Source organism: Nicotiana tomentosiformis, chromosome 2 (assembly GCF_000390325.3).
Source record: "Nicotiana tomentosiformis chromosome 2, ASM39032v3, whole genome shotgun sequence".
In the NCBI taxonomy this organism is placed as follows: domain Eukaryota; kingdom Viridiplantae; phylum Streptophyta; class Magnoliopsida; order Solanales; family Solanaceae; genus Nicotiana; species Nicotiana tomentosiformis.
The window spans coordinates 191294750-191319949 of record NC_090813.1 but is presented as its reverse complement, the minus strand read 5'-3'; the positions used below and the strand labels follow the sequence as shown (position 1 = coordinate 191319949).

Below are 25200 nucleotides of genomic sequence, written 5' to 3'. Positions count from 1 at the left end.
GATATTGTCAGACAAATGATAGTAGATGCTCATGACTAGTGACACCCCGATGTCGGGCTTTTCTTTCCGCACTTATGTTTTGATATGAACTCTTTTACGAAGGTTTTTATGTTAAATAGCCTTGAAATTATCTTTGAAATAAAAATATCGGTTTGTTTTGGAAATAAGTCGGCTTGCCTAGTTCTACGATAGGCACCATCACGATAGGGTTAGTTTGGGTCGTGACATAAATCAACACAAGAACTTCAGAACACAAAGAAACAGAAGAGCGAGCTCACAAAGAAAGACACCACGGGAAAATAATAGTCTCAACAAGGATAGTTCAACAAGGGAGAGATAATGGGTAACAATGATTCCACAAAAGTACAATTCGACAACAAGAGAGAGATCAGGAATAAATGACCCCAAATAAGAATACGTCAACATTGAAAGGGATAACAAACTTCAATTAAGGCTAAGCAATTACGGAAGAGATAATAATTATTTCAATTAAGGTTATGTAATTATGGGAAGGATAGCATGACAATAAAAGAGGCAATAACTTCAATTAAGGCGCGTAAAAGTTTAATCGGCAATAAAGGTAGAACATAAAGCAATTAATTCCAATTAAGACACGTGAGGGTGAATTTAGTAAATGGGGGATTTAACATGACAAACAACTTCATATCTAATGAACATAAGAACCTAAGAGCCCTAAACGGCCAAATTTCCACAAATAAGCCCGAACACGTACTCGTCACCTCGCGTACATGGCCTTCACATGACACAATTAGCACAAATAACTCGAATCCTAAGGGGTAGTCCCCCCCCCCCCCCACAAAGTTAGATAAGATACTTACCTCAATGAAGCTAGACCGATACTCTAAAATGACATTCGCAAGTGAAACAACCTCCGAACGGCTCAAATCTAGCTAAAGTAACTTCATTTAATAAATAAAACTCATAGAAAATAATTCCGGATAATAAAGCTTCAATCTTTAACAAAAACTAAAATGTCAACCCAAAAGTCAACCCCCGCAAAACCCGAACACCCATTCGATGACGAGTTCAACCATACAAGAATTACTAAATTACGATATCAATTCGTCGTTCAAATCATCATTTTACACTTTTGAAAGATTTTACAAATTTCCAACTTAATTCTCTAATTTAATGATGAAAACAAAGATAAAATCATGAAATAAAATCAAAACCGGGTAAAGATCACTTACCCCAATCAACCATACAAAATTTTTAAGGATTGGTAGTACAAGTCATGAGCATCTAAGACTTAGAATTTACATAGTTGGTACGAAATAAATACATCATCTGTTCGAAATATACATAAACAGATTTATAAATCTAAAGCTACCAAGAACACAAGGCAGTTATAACTGAAATGCAGGTACATATTCAATGCCAGCTCCTGCCATATACAACAACATAAGCTCCAAAATCTGCACACAAGGTGCAGATGAGTATAACCGACCCCATGTACTCAATAAGTAACAAACCTAACCTTAAGTTGAAAGCAGTGACGAGCTCGGAAGAAGGTGAGTGTCCAATACTAGTAGCCAATATTAACTCATAATAATATGATGGAGGCAGTAAAAGTAATAGCTCAAAAGATATTATGCTTAGCTCGTTCATAGTTACGGAAAAATAGACATGCTTTCCAGGTATAACAATCAAGTCCGCATATTAAAACTGAAAATCAACTAAACATGAGATTATCAATAGAACTATATTTCCAATTGACAAAACTAGATAAGAATTTTCGTTTACCAATTAGCATGAGGAATGTACGTCTCCACATGTAACTATACATGTCAAGTCATCAATTACCATATACCGCATAGCATGAGGAATACACATCTCTATGCCTACATGTCAAATGTACATGTATAATCATGAATGTCATAGTGTCGTCTAGTATGAGGAAACGCGATCGCGTCTGTGCCTTCGCGATCGCGTAGAAGGACATCAGACACGAGAACTTCAGCATTCCAAAACATAAGAAAATGGCCCGCGGGCCATCCGAAACGCACCCGGGGCGCCCGGAACACCATCAAAAGATGCCAACAAGTTCCATAACATAACACGGACTTGCTCGAGGCCTCAAATCATATCAAACAATATCAAGACTATAAATTGCACCACGAATCAAACTTATAAATTTTTAAGTCTTCTAACCTCTACAACTCGCGCCGAAATATACCATATCAACCCGGAATGACGCCAAATTTTGCATGCAAGTTCCAAGTGGCATAACGGAGCTAATACAACTCTCAGAATTACATCCCGACCCCGATATCACTAAAATCAACTCTCGGTCAAACCTCTTAACCTTCCAAAACTTTAATTTTCCAATTTTCGCTGAAATGATTCAAATTGCCATATGGACCTCCAAATCCAAATCCGGACGCACACCTAAGTCCAAAATCACCACACGCAACTATTGGAATCATGAAAATGCCATTTCAGAGTCGTCTACATAAAAGTCAAAATCCGGTCAACTCTTACGTTGAAGCTTCAAAAACAAGAATCCTTCTTCCAAATTAACCCTGAATCCTCTAAAAATCGAACACGGCCACACACGCAAGCCATAACACATAATATGAAGCTGCTCGAGACCTAAAGCCGCCGAATGAGACGCTAATTTTCAAAACGATCGGCCGGATCGTTACATAAAGTTTCTCTCTTTTCTTCCATCAACATAATTCTTCATCCTTGCTTGTGCCTTTGTGAGGTTATCATGGAGTATCTTGGACATCAATTTCCTTTCTCTTAAGACTAAGTTTGCAGATTCAAGCTTTGTTTGGGACACCAGCTCAAATATGGGTTGGGGAGGATCATACCCATATAGAGCCTTAAAGGGCGTTATACCAATCGCTGAGTGAAAATTCTAATTGTACCAGAATTCAGCAGTGCCAACCGCTTGTTCCACTCAGAAGGTTTATGACCCACCATGCATCTAAGGTATGTCTCCAGGCATCATTTTAACCTTTCTGATTGCCCATCCATTTGCGGATGATAAGCAGTACTTGGTTTTAGCTGTACATGTAACTCTTTGAATAGATCCTTCCAGAAAGTGCTAACAAAATATGGATCCCTTTATGAAACTATTGAGCTTGGCATTCCATGTAACTTGCATATATTATCTAAGAACACTTGAGAGACCTGACCAACTGTGTAGGGATGAGCGAGGGAAAAGAAATTAGCAAACTTTGTGTATCTATCTATTACCACACGTATTGAATCTTTACCATTAGATTTAGGCAATCCACTAATGAAGTCCATTGCAACATGTTCCCAGGCTCGCGAAGGTATTGGCAGTGGTTGGAGAATGTCAGGGTAAGCAACACTCCCCCCCCCTATTTCTCTGGTAGGTGTCACATTCCTTGACCTGATTCTTGACATCCTGTAATAAAGTAGGCTAACAGAATAAGTTTCTAAGCCTCTGTTGTGTAGCATGTATACCGGTGTGACCTCCCCGGGGTGATCAATGCATCTCCTCAGTTAACTTTTGCATGAGCTCATCATGATTTCCCACCCAAACTCTTCCATTTTGCCTGAGAATACCATTTTGGATATGCACCCCTCGAACTGCGTTAGGATCCATAAATAACTAAGTGGCAATGTCTTGAAGAACTGTATTATTTTGATAACTTTCTAAAACATCTTCAGCCCATTTGGTTGAACAACTGTGAGTCCGGCACAATCATCCTCATCATACTTCCCTGAGAGTGCATCTTCTGCTACATTTCCAGTCCCTTTTTGATAATGAATCTCATAGCTAAGACCCAATAGCTTAGTGACTCCCGTGATGATAAAATGATTAGGTTGTAGATAATATCGCCACTTATCCACAATATACAATACTGCAATTAGCTCTTTTTCATATGTTGAGAACCTCGTATGCCTTGAGCTTAGTGCTTGACTGATAAAGGCAATGGGCCTCCCATTTTGCATTAAAATTTCCCCCATTCATTTTCCACTAGCATCTACTTCCACAATAAAAGGTATTGCGAAATTTGGCAGGGCTAATATTGGGGCTTCGACTATGGCTTGCTTCAGCTCTTCAAAGTCAAGGGCTTACTAATTGTAGCAAAGTTTTTGATAAACCTTCTATAGTAGCTTGTGAGGCCCAAGAATCCCCTCAGCTCCTTGATTAATTTGGGCTATGTCCAATCTAGCATAGCCTTAATTTTAGACTCATCAGTGCTCACCCCATTTTTTCAAAATGACATGACTTAGATATTCAACTTTGTCTTGGCCGAAACTGCATTTAGACTTCTTGATCAACAGTTGGTTTGCTTTCAACAACTCGAACACCATATGTAAATACTTCAGATGTTTTGTCATTGACCCATTGTAAATAAGAATGTCATCAAAAAAATACAAGCGCAAATTAATAAGGCCCAAAGATCTGGTACATAAGTGCCTGAAAGGTGGCTGGGGCATTCGTCAGCCCAAAAGACATGACTTTAAATTCCCATAGCCCATGATGCGTGCAAAAAGCTATTTTATATTCGTTCCCTTTCGTTATACGAATTTGATGATAACCAGGCCTCAAATCTAATTTAGTGTAAATTCTTGATCCATGTAGCTCATCAAATAAGTCTTCAACAACTGGTATGGGATATTTATTCTTAACAGTGGCCTCATTCAACTTGCGATAATAAACGCACATACACTAACTGGAATCTTTCTTTTTAACCAAAAGGACATGTGAGGCAAATTGTGAAACACTTCTAGCAACTATTTGGGCCTTCAACATTTCCAATGCGATCTCTTCAATGGCATTCTTCTGCTCAAACAAGTATCGATAAGGCCTCAAATTTATGAGCTCGGCTCCTGGCACCAGCTCTATGGCATGGTCGCAATCACGACTAGGAGGCAAACTTTTGGGCTCTTAGAACCAGCCCTCGAACTTGCTCAACAACTTCCTCACTTCTTGGGGAATCACTTGATCCTTCTCTATTAAGTTCATCAAGAATTTTTGGGTCGCAATTACTTTAGTATCCACCTTAGAAACTTTTCCTTCATCTGGACAACCCCTTAATGTAATTATTTCTGACTCGTAAATGAACGAGACACTCAATGGCTTTGTGTGCAACACTATTGGTGCAACAGTGTCGACCAATTCATTCCCAGGACAATGTCACAGCCCCCTACTTTCAACAATCCAATGTGAAAGATGAATTTCTTGTCTTGCATTTTCAATTCGAATTTCCTGCACACCTGTTTACATTTGAGATATTGGCCATTGACCACCTTAACCTTCATGGGTCGGTCCAATTCTTCTACCCTACCTGAACTAGACTTCACTATCATGGGATCTACAAAACTATGGGTTGACCCACTATCCAATAATACCAAAACCTTTTGTCCTCTAACCCATCCAGTAATTCTAATTGTTGAAGGGGTCTTGCTTAGGCCCATTATAGCATATAAGGTCACCTCAGCTTGTTCCTGGCCCAATTCCGCCACAACCCCTCCCTCTTGTTCCTCCAATCCATCCACTGCATCAACAAACTCCTCAGCTTCCATAGCATTAAGAGTTTTATTTTTACAAACACGTCCAGGGAAACAGGTGTCATGGCATTTATAGCATAAATTCCTCTCCCTCAACATTCTAGAGTCATATTCTTTGAATTTGGATTCCGGATATTCACAATAGGTGGGTTCTTAGGTAGAGTGTAGGGGTGGGCATAAAATCCGAGAAATCGAAAAATCGGACTGAACCGAACCGAACCGAATTAATTTGGTATTTCGGTATCGGTTCTTCGGTACTAATTCGGTGTAAATATTTTAAAAGTTCGGTATTTCGGTACGGTTCTCAGTATTGAACTTTTAATACTTTGGTAAACCGAAATACCAAAATACTAAAATATTTTAGTAAGCCCAGCCTTAGTTCCCATTTCCCAACCCAAGTCCAACTTCCAACCCCTAAAGCCGATAAGCCCAATTCAACTACCCAAGTCCAATCTTCTACTTTTGACTTACAATAAGATATGTTTACCAAGATTACAAACTCCAACTTGGTGGAATGTGTTGATATTTTCATATATTTGATTCTGGAACTAAACAATATTGGAAAAGTTCCTCTTTTTCTTGTTGTTTTAGATTCTTTGGTTCCTCTGTCCTTTGTTGCTCTACTGTGGATTCTCAGTTAGAACATAAATTTGGCACATTTCATTTTCAAAGCTGGAACTTTTTCAGGCTAGAAGGAACGATTAGTGATTACCATAAATTTGGATCAAGTACAATACTAATATTAGGCATTTAAAGATAGAATGGATACAATAGATGAAAACATTATTCCTTCGAGTTCGTTATTGATAAACCAATACGGTTATCTAATGGATTTGGATTATATGGATGGACTATTGTGACAACTGCACTGGCAAATAGAAAAAACTAACAGCAATTTTACCGAATCATACCGAAGTCGTACCGAACCGTACCGAACTACTTTGGTACGGTATTTGGTATGCACAATTGACGTACCAAAGAACGAAGTACCGAATCTGAGTTTTTAAATACCGTACCGAAATATCGAACACCCACCCCTAGTAGAGTGGGCTTGGGTAATATGGTCTTATAGCTGGACGGAGAGTTTTTGTGATAGGATTTAGCCGACTATTGTTTATCCATTTGCTTATAAAATGCATTAAAGGATCTCTCATGCAACGTCGCACACTTGTACGCTGCCAATAAAGTTCTGGGCCGAGCAAACTGTACGAGTGGTAATATGCCTTGTTTAAGCCCAACAATAAAGCAAGACACGAAATGGGTTCTTTTAACGCAGGATTAAGGATCACAATTATCACAAGCCAAATCCGCGTGACCGGCACCCGGCACACTACCCGATCTGAGCGAACCAACCCATATGTCAAGATCAAGTATAATTGCAAAAGCCAATTGAAAATCTTGCACATTTTCAAATCAAGTCACAAAATATATATTTTTTCATTTCCAAAATCATACATAAAACTTTTCATAAAAATAATATAATCAAATTAAGTAATTATTCATTTATGCATGACGTCAACAATCCTATTTTTACAATCCAACACAACTATCTATGGAGCTTCTATACCAAAGAATAGAACCAACAATTGGAATAATTTCAACAACAAAAAAAAAAAAAGAAATAACATGATAGCTACCACGAAATAAAAGTGGTGCTTCATCATACCTCAGAAAGAGAGTTATGCTAGGCCTGTCCACACATCACATGCCATACCTTAGCCTGAAACACGTAAAGAAAATTGGACCTTGAAGAGGGGGCCCTAAGGGCTGAGTACACCACAATGATACTCAATAAGTATCATAGACTCTCTATAACTCAAGTTCCTGGGACAAGATTTGATAAAAATAAAGCAAACAATATCTGATACAAAATAGTAACAATTATATCAATTCATGCTTTTTGTCATTTTATATGAAAAGACAAGTAAAATATCAGCCATGATATAAACTTTTAAAATATTTATATCAGATTTTTAATAAAGATCATATAAAACTATTTCAATTTCACCAAGTCATTAAATCACTTTTGGCTCCTTAGGCCTAAATATAAGAAAATCATCTTTACCTTTCACCGGGAGTACTATACCATTACCGACACAAGAAAGTCAACTAGGTTATGTACCTAGCGGCAAGTATCATATACCTTACTTGCTCAGGTCGTCTCATCATAATGTCATATGAATCGACTCAGCCATGCTAATAATAGTACAAAATAGTACCCTCTCGAGGGAGAACACTCTGTCGTAGTCTATACCACAAAGTGGCCATCTACGCCTACACTGACACATACAGTTTCATGACGACGAACACAATATATCTGAAGCCAATCTTGGTGAACACAAGTAACTCCCAAAATATTTGATACCCCAAAAATAGATTCATAAACAAATAGCCTCAAAGTATTAATTTTACCAAATTATGACATTTATAGTCAATCCGAACCATTCGAACAAAATTAAATGAAATCCTTTCTCATTTCATATTAAAGCAATTAACAAAACGAGATTTCAATCCTTACAGATTTAACAAGTGCTATGTCAAAATATAAAAATTAAAAATATTATATTTTCCATTTTATAAAATGAAGATAAAAATACAGCTCAAATATGTAATCTTTTTATCATCAATATAAGTTTTTAATAAAACTTATAATATTTGCCTCAAGTGTCATTTGACATCAAGTCCTTGAAAACAAGATTCTTTTTTTTCCTTTTATAAAATAATAATGTCTTTTCTATGCAATACAATTTAACACCATTGGTGACATCCTTCCTTGCTTGCCCCCACAAGTATCAATGCACATTTATAAATAATTTCATATAGTCCAAAGCATAACTTTAGAGAAATTCCCTCGAAAAGAGTAAGTTTTAATCAACTTACGCCGCTTTCGCTTTATTAACATTCATAAGCTTTCAATTATCTTCCATCATTCCAATGTTGATTAAAATGCTCAAACATCACCAACAAGTTGATATCTACAATTAGATATCCTAATTATATCAAAATATGACCTAAAATATTGATCAATATCCATTTATGGCTCATAAGTTGGCTACAAGCCTCCAACAACTCAAATCGCTGAATAGGTTCACATACTAGCTCATTCAACTTCATTCTCATATTTTAATACCCATTCAAAATCATTAATGACACTATATCAATTGTCCAATGGCACCAAGTTACTATTCATCATCTTCCATAATCAACACTTGCAAAATATATGATTAATGTGATTACTTAGTTGATCACTTCTAACTTTTGCTAACAAATAATTCCATAGGTTCAATGTATTCATCAATTTCATTTCTAAGAATACTATTCGTCTTCTCTCTTATTTTCTCAAAAGACTATTCATGCCATAAACTAGAGTTTTATAATCCAATCTTTTAATCATTAAAATTTATAACAAATACTACAAATACTTCTAACTACTTATAATAAACGAGTTTGAAGCATTAGAATTACCTCTAGTAGATCAATCTTGAAAAATCACAACTTTTGTAATTTTTGTGCTCTTAAGGATTTGATGATGAAATCTAGTATTTGTATGTAAGAATGATATTAGAACTCATGTATATTGAGTAAGAATCAACTCAAAATATACCTTAGTTGGTTGGACTTGATTTGAGCTTAAAATCATCTCTTGACCTCAAGAACCCTAGCCCCAAAAGCTCAAAATACTCTCTCTCTCCCCGACCTTGTACTTATAGGCCCAAATTTCTGGGTTTTAGACGCTGCCCCGGATGCTTCGCGTCCCCAGTTCACTGCTCCTCCAAGCTCGGATACGGACCCCGATGCTATGGCAGTACTTCACTGCCAAGCCTATGGTAATTTGATCATAACTTCTTGTAGAATGTCCAAATGACGAACGGTTTGAAGTGTTAGAAATTAGACTTGAAGATCTTTCATTTGATAGGTTGTTCACCACATAAATCCTTATATATATCTAGATATGATTGTTCAAAACTAGGTCTTGTGCGTACTCATTTGGAACTTTAGTCTATCATGTAATTTCCAACTTGACTTGTCCCAAGGGATCTCCTTTGACCCTATATCACTTCAAATACACCCCGTACACTTTTTATTATGTTCATGGGATATCTTTCATATTATTAATTAACACTCACATACAAATAAATATGATTAGCACACGTCGGACTTCTTAATGACCTTATAATATTTTGAAACTTTTTCTGAGGCGCTACATTCTCCCCTACTTAAGAACATTCATCCTCGAATGTTTTATAAGTTATTCTTACGCAAGAAGTTATCCTCCTTTTCTCTTAAATTACCACCCTTAATCACTCGTCGCTTTATATAGATCTTACACTTTATCTCCAAAATCTGAACTTCCTTACACTTCAAAATTTAGCTAACTTTTCCAATTCTTAAAAATTTCTGCAGAGTTTCCTCTGTAATTGGGACTATCCAAAAATTTTAACCTGTCAAAAATAATTTCACACACGGACACCAATGACAACATAGTTTAACAACCAACAATATACAACATAATATACCACATTGGACCCACTAGGCTGTACATATACCATAAGTATATCAAATGTAAATCTTTGAAACTTTTAACTAGTAACATATATGAATACCCTTCAATATCAATAATACCTACTATACATAGCTCCCATATCACTATTATACATGCCTGCATTTTCTTTAGTCATGCATACGTCAAGTTGTACCTGAAAAGTATCTTCAAATAAACTAAAAATCTCTCTGTGATTGGACTTTCTTGATTATTATTTTTTTAAGATAAAAGAAGAAACTAATTTCCATGTTGCCTTAATTTCTTAGCTTGCTCGAGACTATAACTTAATTTTTTATGAGAGCGAAGTTATATTGCCCAATTGATACCTGTAGAACTTGTACATTCCGACTCGTAGACTTGAAATTCTTTCATAAATAGTGCTCTCAATTAAGTCTGTTGCCTTTCACGATTCTTGTTACCAAGCATGATTTGCCCACTTAGGAATCTTGATGTTCTCTAACCGTTAAAATTATTCTGGAATGTTCTTACATTCCCTCCAAACACTAATAAGATATTTGTCATATTTTTATCCATCACATGGCAATTAATACCCCCACTTTCACTCGTGACTTTAGAATTCCCCAAGATCCCAATTTAATAACTATTATTGTTCACAAGTTTGCTCTATGAAAAATATGCATCCCAGTTTTATCCATTTTATGATACTACTGTGCCATCCATTCTCGAATACCAGGGTTAAAGTTTCCATTTCTTAACCTTTAACCAATCCTTAACTCTATTGAGTTCCTTGTGATGTTTCTCTAACAAATATTTGAGATTTTATCTACTTTTGGGTGCACCATAGACATACTACCATAGCCCATAAGCTTCCAACACTCACGTATCAATGCTATCACGATGACACTTACACCTTTTAAGATTAGTGCTCTTCTTTAAACACACGCTCTAATAAAGTTCTAGCAAGTACGACTACCTTGCGCCTCTCATCTCATGCTTAAATATGCTGAACAAGTGCAACTCCCTTAGGCTAAATCCACATATCATTATACAACTTTTCACACATATACCAACTTCACAATGCTAAATGTAAGAAATATGCAATCTATATTTATGCTACCATCATGTTCTCAAGCAGCAGAAATACGCTCTTAAGTCCTTTCATAAAACTTTATTTTGATGGTATCTCACCTATTAGGCTAATACTTATGATAAAGATGTCATGCATGCAGGGTCTTATTACCTCATGTCTTCATCATAATGCGAACTTGTTTGGCCATAGCTAATACCACATATTTACATCAACATGTTTTATATAATAAATATATACTTGCATATTTTCCTACTCGTCATGGTATCATTGACCTCGTCCGTACATATCATGTTATGGATTTGTGACACATTATCATGTAGCCTTAGAATTCTTGTAACTTCTCAATTTCTAAATCTATACCATAACCGTTTTCAAATTTGTTTTGAGCCTTACGTCGTACACATTATATGTATAACTTTTCAACAACTTTAACTTAGCCCATGTGCCATTTTAATATTTATTCTTCTTAAATCATAAGGATCTGTTCAATCACAAGTTAATTGCTCTCTTTTTTGGGGGGCACGTATAGAGTTGCTTTGAGATCATTCTTGGAAATTCTTAATTTTCATCATTTCAACACAATAAAATAAGACATACCTCGACTAGACAAACTCAAGATTATCATTCCATGTCATTTTTTCCCCTTCTCTAATAACCTATATTGCTTCTTATAACCTCCAAGATTATGCCTTTTGTGTATCTCATGCCTTAATATTTTCTCGCTTACCCATTTAAGTTCACATATTTTATCCTCGCATACCTTGATATGCATAATTAGAGATTGAATTTTAGTTGTACCACATTCATCATCTGGAGGTACTCAAGGTTGTCATACTCATCTTTTACATATGGCATGCTTTGTCTATCCTCAACTCGTACTTATACGTGACACTTTATTTCTTGTGTGTCACTTCTATTACATATGACACCATCATGACGATAACCTATCATGCTCAGGGAAAACCCGATCTCTATTAGAATTAAATGTCATCTCACTCGTCTTGTAACATTCCATTTTCGGATGATCTAGAAAGTTTTTTTTTCTTTTGGGAACGTGTCTTTGGTCATTATTGACATTGTCTTAAATATGCCATACTTCTTATGAGTCATACTATGTTCACTACAAACTTGACTGATTCACATTCACTTATCAATTAGATTCATATCACTTCCCTATATCTTGTCGTGATAATTTAAGATGCAACCTCTTCATTATAGTATTATTTTTTTTAGAGATTCATTAGTATTCGACTAATTATTCTTGTTCACCATAGTTATATGAATTAACTGTATCAATCCGATATGTTCTCAACCTTAGTTCACTTCGGACAATCCGGCACTTTTTGTCTACTTGCAAACAATTTGTATTATAACTTGAACCTTAAGCTTTGTGCTCGTCACTTCTATATCATCCACGGCATGTAATTAATACTATCGAGAATACAAACTCTCACTTCAGGTACAAACGCACGATCTAGAGTGAGAAAAAATGAAACTCCCTAGATGCCATTGTAGCCTCTCCGATATAAGTATGGCCGGCAACACACCGATAAGAGAGACTCTACTTGACACGGCTCCACAGACTTCCTAGGTGTAACGACCCGGCCAGTTATTTTTTAATGTTGTAGCCCGTTTCCCCATTTACTGCTTATTATATGCTCAATTATTGTTATGTGACTTGCCAGGATAATTGGTTTGGTTCTGGGGATGTTCCGAAATGAGTTGGGACACTTAGTCCCAAGGTTGGAAGCCTAAGTTGAAAGAGTTGATCAGATATTGACTTATGTGTAAATGGAACCGGAATAGAGTTTTGCTGGTTCTAATAGCTCCGTAAGGTAATTTTGGACTTATGAGCGTGTCCGGATATTAATTTGGAGGTCCGTAGATTTTGGCTTGAATTGGTGAAAGTTGGAAAATTAGAAGTTTGGAGAATTGAGAAGTTTGACCAAAAGTTGACTTTGTGATTACCGAACTCGAATTTTAGTTCTGGAAGTTGGAATAGGTCTGTTGTATCAGTTATGACTTGTCTTTAAAATTTGAGGTTAGCCAGAGTTGGTTTGGTATGTTTCGGCATTAGTTTTGAAAGTTAGAAGTTCATAAGTTCATTAGACTTGAATTCAGGTGTGATTCATATTTTTGTTATTGTTTAATGTGATTTGAGGCCTCGACTTAGTTTGTATCATGTTTTATGACTTGTTGGTATGTTTGGTTGAGGTCCCGGGGGCCTTAGGTGGATTTCGGATGGTTAACGGATTAAAATTTTGACTTGAAGAGTTGCGGAAGTTTGCTGATGCATGTGCTTCTGATTTCCTCTTACGCGATCGTGAGGAAAGGGACGCGATCACGGAGGGTAAGGTATGGTAGGTGGATTTTATTCTATACGATCACATGGTTAAGGTTGCGTTCGCGAAGCCTTGAGGGAGTTGTATTATGCGATCGCGTGGCAGGGGGAGCGTTCGTGAAGAAGGAAGAGAAGGCCTGGGTTCCACGCTTTGTTCATTGCGATCGCGTGAGGTTGTCCGCGATCGTGTAGGTTAGGGATATTTGGTCACTGCATTCGTGACCTGGTCTATTCTTTCCCGTAAAAGGTTTTTGGGCTACACAAGATTTTGTTCTTCATGATCGCGAAGGAAATTCCGTGATCGCGATGTGTAATCCCTGGGCAAAATATAAGTTTTCAAAAAATGAGGGTTTGAGTAAAATTTAATAATTGGACTTTAGGAGCTCGGATTGAGGTGATTCTTGGTGGGATTTTTAAGGAATTGATTGCGGTAAGTGATTCTAATTCGGATTTGGTTAATATACATGAATCTATCATTGTTTTCATCATTTAATTAGTGTTTTGGGTTGAAAATTTGGGAAAAATAGTAGAAACTTCATAGGCTTTAATTTGAGGATTTGAAGGTCGAGTTGTGATCGAAATTGAGTAATTTTGGTATGGTTGGACTCGTTGTTGAATGGGAGTTCGGATTTTGTTAATTTTGTCGGATTCCAAGACGTGGGCCCAGGGTTGACATTTTGAGTTGACCTTTTTGATTTTTGTTAAAGAACATAGCTTTTTCATACGGAATTGATTCCTATAGCTTGTGTTGATTGTATCGAGTTGTTTGTGGCTAGATTTGAGGCGTTTGGAGGCTGAATCACGAGGCAAGGGCTTGTTGGAGTATAGATTTGCACGTTGAGGTAAGTAACACTTCTAAACTTGATTCTGAGGGTATAAAGCCCTGAAATACGTGTTATGTGATTGGTGTTGAGGTGACGCACATGCTAGGTGACAGGCGTGTTGGCATACACCATAGTAATTGTGACCCGGTCAATTCTTTAAAACTGTGTAGTCACTGAATCTTTCTATTACTCATGTCTACTCTATGTTTTAGAGAATTTGAGCTGTGATGTATGTTAGAAGTCATGTTTAGGCTATGTGATGGTACTATTGGGACCCACAACGGTCATTCTTTTGCTGTTGAGTTATTTGCTTAAATTGCAGTTATGTACTCAGTCGCATTCATCATTGCATATCATATGTCAGTCTCTGTTACCATTTATTGTCACATCATGTATCATTATTTTGGGCTGATTGGCATGAGTGTTGTGAGCCCGAGAGACTGGAGAGATTGATGACTGAGTGAGGCCGAGGGCCTATTTGTGAGTGATATTGATGGGATAGGGTTGCACGCCGCAGCAGGTATTATTGATTCATGACGGGATCGGATTGCGTGCCACAGCAGGTTTTATTAGCGCTTGGACAGGATTGCCCCTCTGGAGTCTGACATACCAGCAGTGAGCGTAGGTACCTTACAATGCTGAGTGACTGAGTGTGATGGGTAAGAATTGATACAGTCAGATTGAGTACTCTGAGAGTGTGAGTACGTGAGGTTTTCATTGTGTTGCATCACATGTGACATGCACATTGACATGTAGATATAGAGATGTAACATTCCTCATATCAGTTATACTTGGCATATTTTATCTGTATTGAGCTTAACTGTTAAACCTGGAAGCATATCTACATTCCTGTATTGTGTACCAATAGATTATGAGTTTTAGTACTTCTGAGCACATCGGTTGCTAGCTTTGGAGCTTTATCTATCGGAGACTTTTGAGGTAGCTGCCTTGGCATCCGCAGACCTTGACTCTCCTTCTTTTTAGTTATTTGTACTGTTCAATTTTTCTAAACAGTATTTAGCAGTCAGACTATGTTGTCAGTTAGATTCTCATGTACTTAGTGACACCCAGATTTTGGGAAATATTGTATCGAGTCGCGGTATTTTCATATCAATATTTACGAGATTTTTACTCTTGAGCTTATTTTACTATGTTTGCAAATTTAAAGATGCGTGGTTTATGGTGATTGTCGGCTTGCTTATGGTAGGCTATAGTCCCGTGTTTTAGCCGCTTATTGTACTCTAATTCACTGTATTTTACTTATGTTGAGCTTTAATTAGTCGTATTTTGCACTTATTGTGTGTTTTATGCCGTGTAGGAGTGATTCTCAGTTATTTAGATGTTATGGAGCAAATTCGAGTTATTTGGAGCTTTGTAGTCTAAGTAGAAGTCTAAGGGATTAAACCGGGATCACGTTCGAGGGTCGAGTACCAAGTCCGGATATCAAAAATTAGAAAAAAATGAATCACTCTAAGAAGACTACACTGACGCGCCGCATGGGGCGACGTGGCTGTGTAATATATGCCCAGAAAGTGATTTTCAATTCGTACTGGAGTTATCCACAAGCGCGGTGCATGCCGCGGCATGACATGCAGCGCGGTAGTACAAAAATATTAGAGTATCTTCCCATTTTTGCTAAAAGGGTATTTTCATTCGGGAATTATTGGGGGTGTCTTAAATACATGGAAAAATACCATTTTCGCGACTTTTGACATAATTTCAACCTAAGGAGGCCAAGTAGGCTAAGGAGGAGTTGGAAGAACACAAGCACAAGGATTTCATCATTCCTTCCTCACTTAAAATCCGGGTTTGGATTGAATTTATATTTTCCTATACTTTAGTTACATTTGTGAAGAACTTCTCCATGTCTATGGAGTAGATCCTTTTGGGTTTTGATGAATTTGGTGTATTCATGATTGTTTGGGGATTGTAGCTCTATTTTTATGTATTTGAATCGTTTTTGGAAGATTTAATTGTTGCATCTATATTCACTTGTTCTTGTAATCGAAAGAGGCATAACTTGTGATATCTTTGCATTATATTGTTGGTTGAGTTCATAGATTCTTCTAAGTAATCAAAAGAGGCTAGTTGAATCATTGATTAAACCTAGTTAGGAGAATAATCGAAAGAGGTTTTCCTAAAGACTGATCCATTACGCATTCTTACATATCTTCACAGAGCTTAAATTGGTTCATATTGAGAGGTTGAGACTTAATCGAAGAGAGGAGTTTCTACTAAAAAATTGTACTGATAATTAAGTGAATTCGAGAGACTCACTTGAACATTAGAAGTGAATTATCTATAGTTAAATCCTAGACAATTATCTTGCACCTATTCTATCAAAACCTCATTTTCTCCTATTGTTATCTTCCTTTGCTTAGGCCTTGCTTCGATTGTCATTAGTTAATAGGTGTAGATTTTAGATTCTTAGTTATATTTTATTATTAATCATATAAATCTCAACTGTTTATCCTCCTGGATAGCAATCAAGCTAGAAACTACGAGAATACTATTTAAATCCAATCCTTGTTGACACGATATTATACTATACTATCTTTGACTAGCGAGCAGACCGAACCGTGTAAGGCTGCCTATATATCCCTTTTTAAAGGAATCAGGTCAAACGTAGTTCATACATCTGACCTAACTATTTTTTTTCATCTTTCTTTCTTTTTCTTTCTTTTTTTCCTCATTTTCCCTTCTTTCTTCTCTCTTTTTTTGTTTTCAAAACAAACTGCCCCAGCTTCTATTTTCTAGGGGCATGGACCTTCGAATGTTCTTTTTTCTTTTTCTTTTTCACTTGAACTTTCTAAGAGTTTCCCCAGTTTGTACTTTGGGAGCATGAACTTTTCTTTTCATTTTTTTTTTTGACTTTTGAATCTAGACTTGATTCCAAAAGAGGGTGATCAAAGAAAATAACACGGGCTCAAAAGATGTAACAAAGGGCATAAGGTATTTTGGTAGCAGAACAAGGGCCTCCTAGCCTCTAGAGTGCCAATCATGGTTTCCTTTCGCGACACAGCATTGATGAACATGTCTGTCTTCTTGGTGTGTCGTGGTCGGAAGACACTTTTCACTCATTAATGTCAAACTTTCCAATAAACTTCAATTGATTCTTCCTCAAACCCGACCTTCACAATGATTTGAAGGTAAAGATCATTAATCTCCACAAGTCATTTTATTCGAGCTTAATTCAAAAGTGTTTCAACTCTTTATTCATCCTCAAAAGTTCCTTTTTCTCATTTATCCAATTCAAGCTTAAATCAGTTTTCTAAGATCTGGCCAAAAATTCTGCATGCATGTCATATCACTAAAACTAGCGGAAAAAGAACTAAGCATGGAATGACACAAAAGGACAAACTGTATTTCATTGAGTAAACAACAAGACAAACAACCTAAAATCCGAGTTACAACCCTAAAATAACCCGGCTAATGAAAATAGCAACAAAACGGACAAATAAGACTCACACAAACAAAATAGAGGGATAGAAGGGTTTGACTCAATAAAACAAATAAAATCTGGATCACACCCTGGAATAACCCAGATAATAGAAAAAATATCAAAACAAGCTACCAAGATTCCTTCCTAGTGAGGAGGGAATGACTTTTCAATTGCTAAGCTTGACATTTAGCCACAAATTTGCTCATCAGAAATCACCATGGCCTTCTCCAATTTCAGTCGGCAAGTTCCCGAGAGGATTCTCATACTCCATGTCACCACACATCATCACCACAAAGTGTGCATCATCATGTGCATGTAAAGGATTCTGCGTGATATTCTGGGTGTCATTATCTTGGATCACAATCAGTTTTTCCTGGATCATCCTTTCTATTTCTCTTTTCAAATCCCGACAACTTTTAACATTGTGCCCCCGGGCAATGGAATGGTATTCACACCTTTTAGAAGGGTCAAAGCTTCTTGCACATGGGTCCACATGATTTGGAGGAATAGGTGCAATCATGTCATAATGCTTTAATTTCTCAAACACACTTGCATAGGACTCTCCTATTGGTATAAAATTATCTTTCAACCTTTGTTCTCCTCTATACCCCTGGCTTGGATGTGGGTTATAGGGCACTTGAAAAATTTGTGAAGGATGGTAGAGATTTTGCGGTGTTGGTACTCGCCTTCCGGTGTGTCTTGGTGGCTGGACAACATACTGAAGTGGAGCAATAGAGTATTGTGGGTTCTGAGGTGGATAGTAGTGCTCAGGGAAATCATCGAAAACCTGATGAGGCTGCTCATACCTTCGAGATGTTCTCCTAGGACCTCTTCTCGACCTTATTGTCATCATGATTTCTTCATCCTTCTTATTCGTATCATTAAAATTATCAGATTCAATCTGGACAGCCTGAGTTGCAGCTTTGAGAACTGCTTGACTTAAAATTTTGCCTGTCTTAAGGCCATTCTCAACCATTTCCCCAATTTTGATTGCTTCCGAGAAGGATTTGCCCACTGCGGACATCATGTTTCGAAAATAATCTGGCTCTTGAGCCTGAAGGAAGACAGTGATTAGCTCGTGGTCATCCATGGATGGCTTAACTCTAGCCGCTTGCTCTCTCCATTTAATGGCATATTCCCTGAAACTTTCAGTTGGTTTCTTCTTCAGGTTTGAAAGGGAATTGCGGTCTGGGGCGATATCGATGTTGTATTGGAACTGTTTGACAAAGGCATGGGCCATGTCATCCCAGACATGACAGTGAGAGGTTTCTTGATCCATAAATCATTCAGAGGCTACCCCTATCAGGCTTTCCCCAAAATAAGCCCTTACTAGTTCTTCTTTTCCCTCCACACCTCTTAACTGATTGCAATACCTTTTCAGGTGGGCTATGGGGTCTCCGTGTCCATCATACTTTTCAAATTTGGGGATCTTGAAACCAAGTGGCAAACGAACATTGGGGAACATACATAGATCCTTGAAGGCAATACTCTTCTGACCTGCCAACCCTTGCTTGTTTTTCAACTGTTGTTCTAAGCTTTTCATTCTTTGGGTCATTTCTTCCTGTGCCATCTTTTGGGACGGCTTCTCAATTTTTGCAGGAAGATCAAACAGGTACGAGTGGTACTCAGGAGAATGGTACTGTTCTTGCTGGGTAGCAAATTGTGACTCATGAGTTTTCTTTTGTACCATTATCGGCTGTGGGATGGTGAAGACGGGCATAACAGTAGTGGTTGTCTGATTGGTTGTCAATGGAACACTTTGGGAGCGCGCAACAGAAGTTCTAGGTGTAGTCATACAGTTGGGATAAAGATTCAACCCAGGTGGATAAGATTGATCATGCAATGAGACCAGAATGGTAGTAGTCGAAATGGATGTGAACTCTGGGAAACCATGAATAGAAAAAGACGGTCCTTGGCCATTGGCCTATACTTGACACATTTCAGTCATTTGCTGCTTCAGTACTCTATTTTCCTCAACCACAATAGACTCTTGTTGAACCCTCTAACCCTGAGTCTCTTGAGCACTTGTAATAGCTTCGATGCCAGTTGTCAATGGCATTTTTCTCTTGGATCTTGTGTTGCAAGCTTACCACAAACCGACCACCTCAAACTTTCTTTACAATTCAAAACAAGAGACACGTTAGAATGGACTCAGTCGGTCCTTATTATCATCATCATTTTTTTCTTTTTTTCTTTTTTTTTATTTTTTTTATTTTCATTTCATTTCATTTTTCATTTTTTTTGGTCGATCGAACCTGATGTGGGTTGCCTACGTATCATGTGGGAACATGAATCAGATCGTGCGTAGTTCGGGAAGATCAAGAATAAAGGAAATAAACTAACTCTTTTTTTTTCTAATTTCCGAAAGAAAGACTTATAAAGAAGAAAGAAAATATTTTTGGATTTCGATTTGTTTTTTTTTTTTTTAATATTTGAAAAGAAAGACTTCTAAAGAAGAAAGAATTTTTTTTTGAATTTTGATTTTTTTTTTCGGAATTTCGAAAGAAAAACTTCTAAATAAGAAAGGAAATATTTTTGGATTTTTAGAATTTTATTTTGAATTTATGAAAGAAATACTTCTAAAGAAAAAAAAAATATTTTTTGAATCTTGAATTTTCTTTTCAATTTTCGAAGGAAGAATAAAAATATTTTTGGATTTTGAGAAAAAATTAAAAAGAAAATATTTTAGTATTTTTTTAAAAAATTGGGGTCTAAAAGAAAGACTTTCTAAAGAAGGAAGTAAAGGAAAATATTTTTGGAATTTTTGAAAATTGTGGGCCAGAACCGATGAGGTTTGCCTACGTATCTCACATCCGGTGAGAATCAGACCCGCGTAGTTCATCCAATTTTGAAATAATTGTGAGAACATGATATTGACTCATTTTGAAATTCATTTTTTATTTTCTTTTTTCCTTCATATATTTCGGCAAAGCTTCGGGACACTTCCAAATATCGGGTTTTTCATAACCGGGTGAATTTTCTCTCTTACCTCACTCTTGGTTTTTCTCTTGATTTTCTTTTCTTAGCCAATCAACATGCAAGCCGAAACAAATAAATGTACAAATAGCACGCAAGATGCATCAGGATGATCTTTAATTTTGGGTACACCTGTCCTAGATAGACCCAACCCATGTGTTGAGTCCCCAAAGTTAAATGCACGTGATGTAAACAAGCGTTCCTACTAGGGATTCGGCATAAGCCTATGTTATTCTAGGTTTATACCTGGAGGTGTGTTCTAGACATGGCTTACCCAAGCGGACAGCTCGAGGCGAAGTGGGGGCGATGTACCGGGAGCACGAAAGTCTCTCCGGCCTAGTTGCTGATCCAACCTCGTTCTATTTGGTATGACCTCTAACAGAAAAGTGGGCCACGCGTACGTGTGCACCATATTTTTAGAAGACTCAGAAGGGAGGCGTAAGAAGATAGTTTAATACAGTTCAAACAATATCAAAGCGGTAAATGAACGGCAATTAACACATTAGGCCCACAATCACAGTAATATCAACAAACAATAAAGCCAAGTACATATTATATTACAAGCTCGAATTCTGAACTCTGAACCAGAGATTCTGGGTTCTTCTTCCCAGCAGAGTCACCAGAGCTGTCACACCTCCTTTTTTCCGAGAGGATAGGGGAGTTTTTCCAATTAAAGTGACATTAATCGAAATGAAATTATTTATTCAATTTCAGAGTCACCACTTGGAATAATTTATGGTGTCCCAAGTCACCGGTTTATTTTAAATCCCAAATCGAGGAAATTTGACTATGTTCTAAAGTCTGCGAAACCAGAAGACCGGATAAGAAATTCTGTTAACCTGGGAGAAGGTGCGAGGCACTTCCGGATTCCGTGGTTTTAGCACGGTCGCTTTACAATCATATACCTGGCTTAATTATTTGTTTTATTACGTATTTTTAGAACTTATGTGCGTTTTACCTTTTATCTCTTTTAATTGCTTGATTATTCATGATTATGGAATTATCTTGAAACGAGTCACGCGTACGTGTACTCTTTTTGTTTGGCGCGTCAAGAATCATGTCACGCGTACGTATACACAAATCACAACACTTCATTATTATTAAGGTTGTTTGGCCAAAGTCGCGCGAACGCGCACCTTGATTTATTTTGAAAATCGCAATTATGTCACGCGAACGTATACATAATCACGATAATTTGATTAAGAGCATACCTAGAAGCATACTAACGATGTGAATTACTTATTTCCTAAGTTTAGGATTATTCCAAGGCCATGAGGTATGGATATGAAATTATTGAAGGACATGGTATAGCTTAACCGCTTTATTTAATGACTCTTTATGTGGATTATCTTGGTAAGGATAAGAATATAAAGTATGGATCAGAAGTATTTTCTAAAGGGCTCAGAGAGTGCAAATCATTTTAAACCCCAAAATCGAGTCTGAATTCATTTTTTTAACCTTAGACCCAAGTTTCATTTCATTCTTTAAGTGTCCAGCAACAACCAATGTCCTAAATAACTTGAGGATCCAAACTTTGCGTTTCTAACACTACCGATCAACACTTCAAAATTGAGATCAAATTATGTAATACTCATGACTAACAAAAACGAGACAAAAGTAATTTATAAATAAATAAAGATAACAAGATAAAACTAGAAGTAGAATAATATAGCACCTCGTCCAACTTAGCCTTTTACATCAAATTCACTCATTAGTCGCCGGGCCTCAAAATAATACGGAACAACTAATTTTTCCAATGGATATTCAAGATTAGAAAGGGTCTTAGCGAGTGAGTCATAGTAAAGAATCCATGGATCAATCATATAAGGCAAAGACGTCAAAATTGCATTAAACTCATCAAAAATCAATTGGCATGAATATTTACAGAAACTTAAGAACACAAAAAGGGAGGAAAAGAACCTCGATTTCGACTCCTCGACGACAATACGAACCAACTTGAGGGACTTTCGTACCAAGGACCAAAGACTCAAGCAGCCAATCGGAAACCTCAACCGGAAAAACTCGCTGGTAAACTCGAAACTATGCAGCGGAGAAGCTGAAAGATGAGCTGTTTGCGACTGTTTGTCGAAGGAACACGAAGGTGTTTGGCGTTGATCTTTGCTGGGATTTTAGGTGGTGTTCGATGGACTGTTTTGAGGTGATTTTAATCTGGGTTTGGGTCTGATTTTGAGGTGCTTTTGGTTGGAGTTTGGTGGTGGAACTGGGCAGAAAAGAGCAGAGATTTGCTGCTGATTTTCGGTGGTTTCGGGATGACTTTACGACTGAGTTTTGGAGCTGTTTTGGACAGAGATTTCAGCTGCGTTTTGGAGTTGATTCGGGACTGTTTGGTGGCTGGTTTCATGTGCAAAAATATGAGGTTTTGGAGCTGAAATAGGGGTGTTTTGGGGGTGGGTTATGGGATGGTTGGTGGCAGGTTTCACAGCTAGTATAAGCTGCGATTTTTGGGGACGTTTATGGCTGAAGAAGTGGTGCTTCAAGGCTGAGTTTTGGGGGTGGAGTTATGGCTGATTGGTGGAGCTTTTGGGGTGGCGTTCATGGAGTGCGATGATTGCGTTTTTGCTGATTCTTGAAGTTTATCTGGCAGTTATTTAGAGGTGTTTTTTATACTGAATTTTGGTGTTGATTTTAGCTGGGTTTAGGAGCCATTTTCGAGCAGATTTTCAAAGATGTTGATCGGTGTTTTTAGGGGCCTGTTATAGGTGAAGAAGGCGGTCGTAATGGTTGTTTGTGGTGGTGGATTTTTGTGTTATAGAGGAGTAAGAAGAAGCCTCCGTCACTCTGTTTTTCCTTGTTTTCCCTAGCCCTCCGTTTCTCTCGTTCTCTCACTCTTTTTCATTTTTCTCCTCTCTCAATCTTTTTCTCTCCCCCCCCCCCTTCATGTGTATGTGTGTGTCCTTTTAATTGTGTGAGTGAGTGAAAGTTATATAGGTGTAGGTACAGGGATTAATTGGTGGCCAAGAAAAAAGAGTGTGTATGGGCATGTGAGTTTTGAGGGAGAGCATGTGAGTTTGTTACAAAAGATAAAAAAGAATCTTGCCACATGAAAATGACTCATTGACTCTTACTTTAATTAATATTTTTTCTTTTCTTTTAAGAATGTAAAATAAAAATACTAGCTAAATATTTTTAAATCAAGAACATATAAATTTTTTTTGTGATTTTTAATTTTCTTAAATAAAACATACTAAAAATGAAATAAAGGTTAAAATATGTAGATTAAACTTGAAATTATTTACATACTAAAAAGTGTTGAAAAATCTCAAGTATGATAAAAAATTAGGTGCTCACAGGATTTAACTTATGTTGAGGAGCCGGTGGTGATCTTAGATAGGTAAGTTCTGTTGAAGAGCCGGTGGTGATCTTAGATAGGTAAGTTCGAAAGCTGAGGTCGAAGAATATTGCTTCTGTGAAGGTTCAGTGGAGGGGTCAGTCGGTTGAGGAGGCGACTTGGGAGACCGAGCATGATATGCGCAGCAGTTATCCTCATCTTTTCACCACTTCAGGTATATATCTATGCTCATTCGAGGACGAACGATTGTTTTAAGAGGGGGAGGATGTAACGACCCAGCCGATCATTTTGAGTGTATTAGCCCCGATTCCCTATTTACTATTTTTTTCGTATCTGTTTTTGCTTATGTGACTTGTCGGGAGGTCTTGTTTTTGGTTTCAGAGTGATTTGGGATACTTAGTCTCTAAAACGGAAGCTTAAGTCTTAAGAATTTAACCGTAGTTAGAGTTATGTGAAGACGACTCCGGAATGGAGTTCTGTCAGTTCTGTTAGCTCCGTTGGGTGATTTTGGATTTAGGAGAGTGTTCGGACTGTGAATTTGAGGTCTGTAGCTAATTTAGGCTTGAAATGGCGAAAGTCGAATTCTTGGAAAGTTTGACCGGGGGTTGACTCTTTGATATCGGGGTCGAATTCCGATTTCAGAAGTTGGAGTAGGTCCATAATATTGAATATGACATGTGTGCAAAATTTGAGGTCAATCAGACGTGGTTTGGTAGGTTTCGGCGTCGTTTGTGAAATTTAAAAGTTTAGATGTTTATTAGGCTTGAATCCTGGTGTAATTCATGTTTTTATTGTTGTTTGACGTGTTTTGAGGGTTCGACTAAGTTCGTATGGTGTTTTAGGACTTGTTTGTATATTTGGTTGAGGTCCCGGGGGCCTCGAGTGTGTTTCAGATGCTTAACGGATCGAAATTTGGACTTGTGCAATTACTGAGTTGGGGAGTTGGTGAGGGGTCGCAGGTGCGAGGGGATTTACGCATCTGCGAACCCGCAGATGCGCTTGAAGTTCCGCAGATGTGGAGAGTGAGTTGGAGGGGTGAACGTAGAAGCAGACCATTGTTCGCAGGCGCACACACGCAGGTGTGGACCCTTCATCGCAGATGCGGACCCAACCCTTTAAGTCATTTCCGCACCTGCGAGGGAAATTCCGCAGGTGCGATAGTGTGTCCGCGGATGCAGAAAATGGGATTTCGAGGG

At 37.5% G+C, this 25200-nt stretch overlaps 1 protein-coding gene across 3 annotated transcripts; it reads right to left on the bottom strand.

Annotated features, from left to right (window-relative positions):
* Positions 1–1181: 1181 nt before the first annotated feature.
* Positions 1182–23581, bottom strand: LOC108943377 (uncharacterized). Of its 3 annotated transcripts, XR_011414471.1 has the most exons (3): positions 22615–23581; positions 7184–7237; positions 1182–1436 (listed from the first exon to the last, which is right to left on the bottom strand). XR_011414471.1 is itself a non-coding variant. In XM_070196490.1 (2 exons), the coding sequence occupies exon 2, from the start codon at positions 18995–18997 to the stop codon at positions 17924–17926; it is 1074 nt and encodes a 357-aa protein (XP_070052591.1). In that variant the 5' UTR covers positions 18998–19832; positions 22615–23581; the 3' UTR covers positions 17620–17923. The 3 variants fall into 3 exon arrangements, 1 of the variants encoding a protein (XP_070052591.1); XR_011414472.1 differs by lacking the exon at positions 7184–7237; XM_070196490.1 differs by lacking the exons at positions 1182–1436; positions 7184–7237 and adding an exon at positions 17620–19832.
* Positions 23582–25200: the final 1619 nt, after the last annotated feature.

What these genes read in the sequence shown, in the direction of transcription:
- LOC108943377 (XM_070196490.1), bottom strand. Translation starts at nt 18,997, where the DNA reads ATGGATCAAGAAACCTCTCACTGTCATGTCTGGGATGACATGGCCCAT.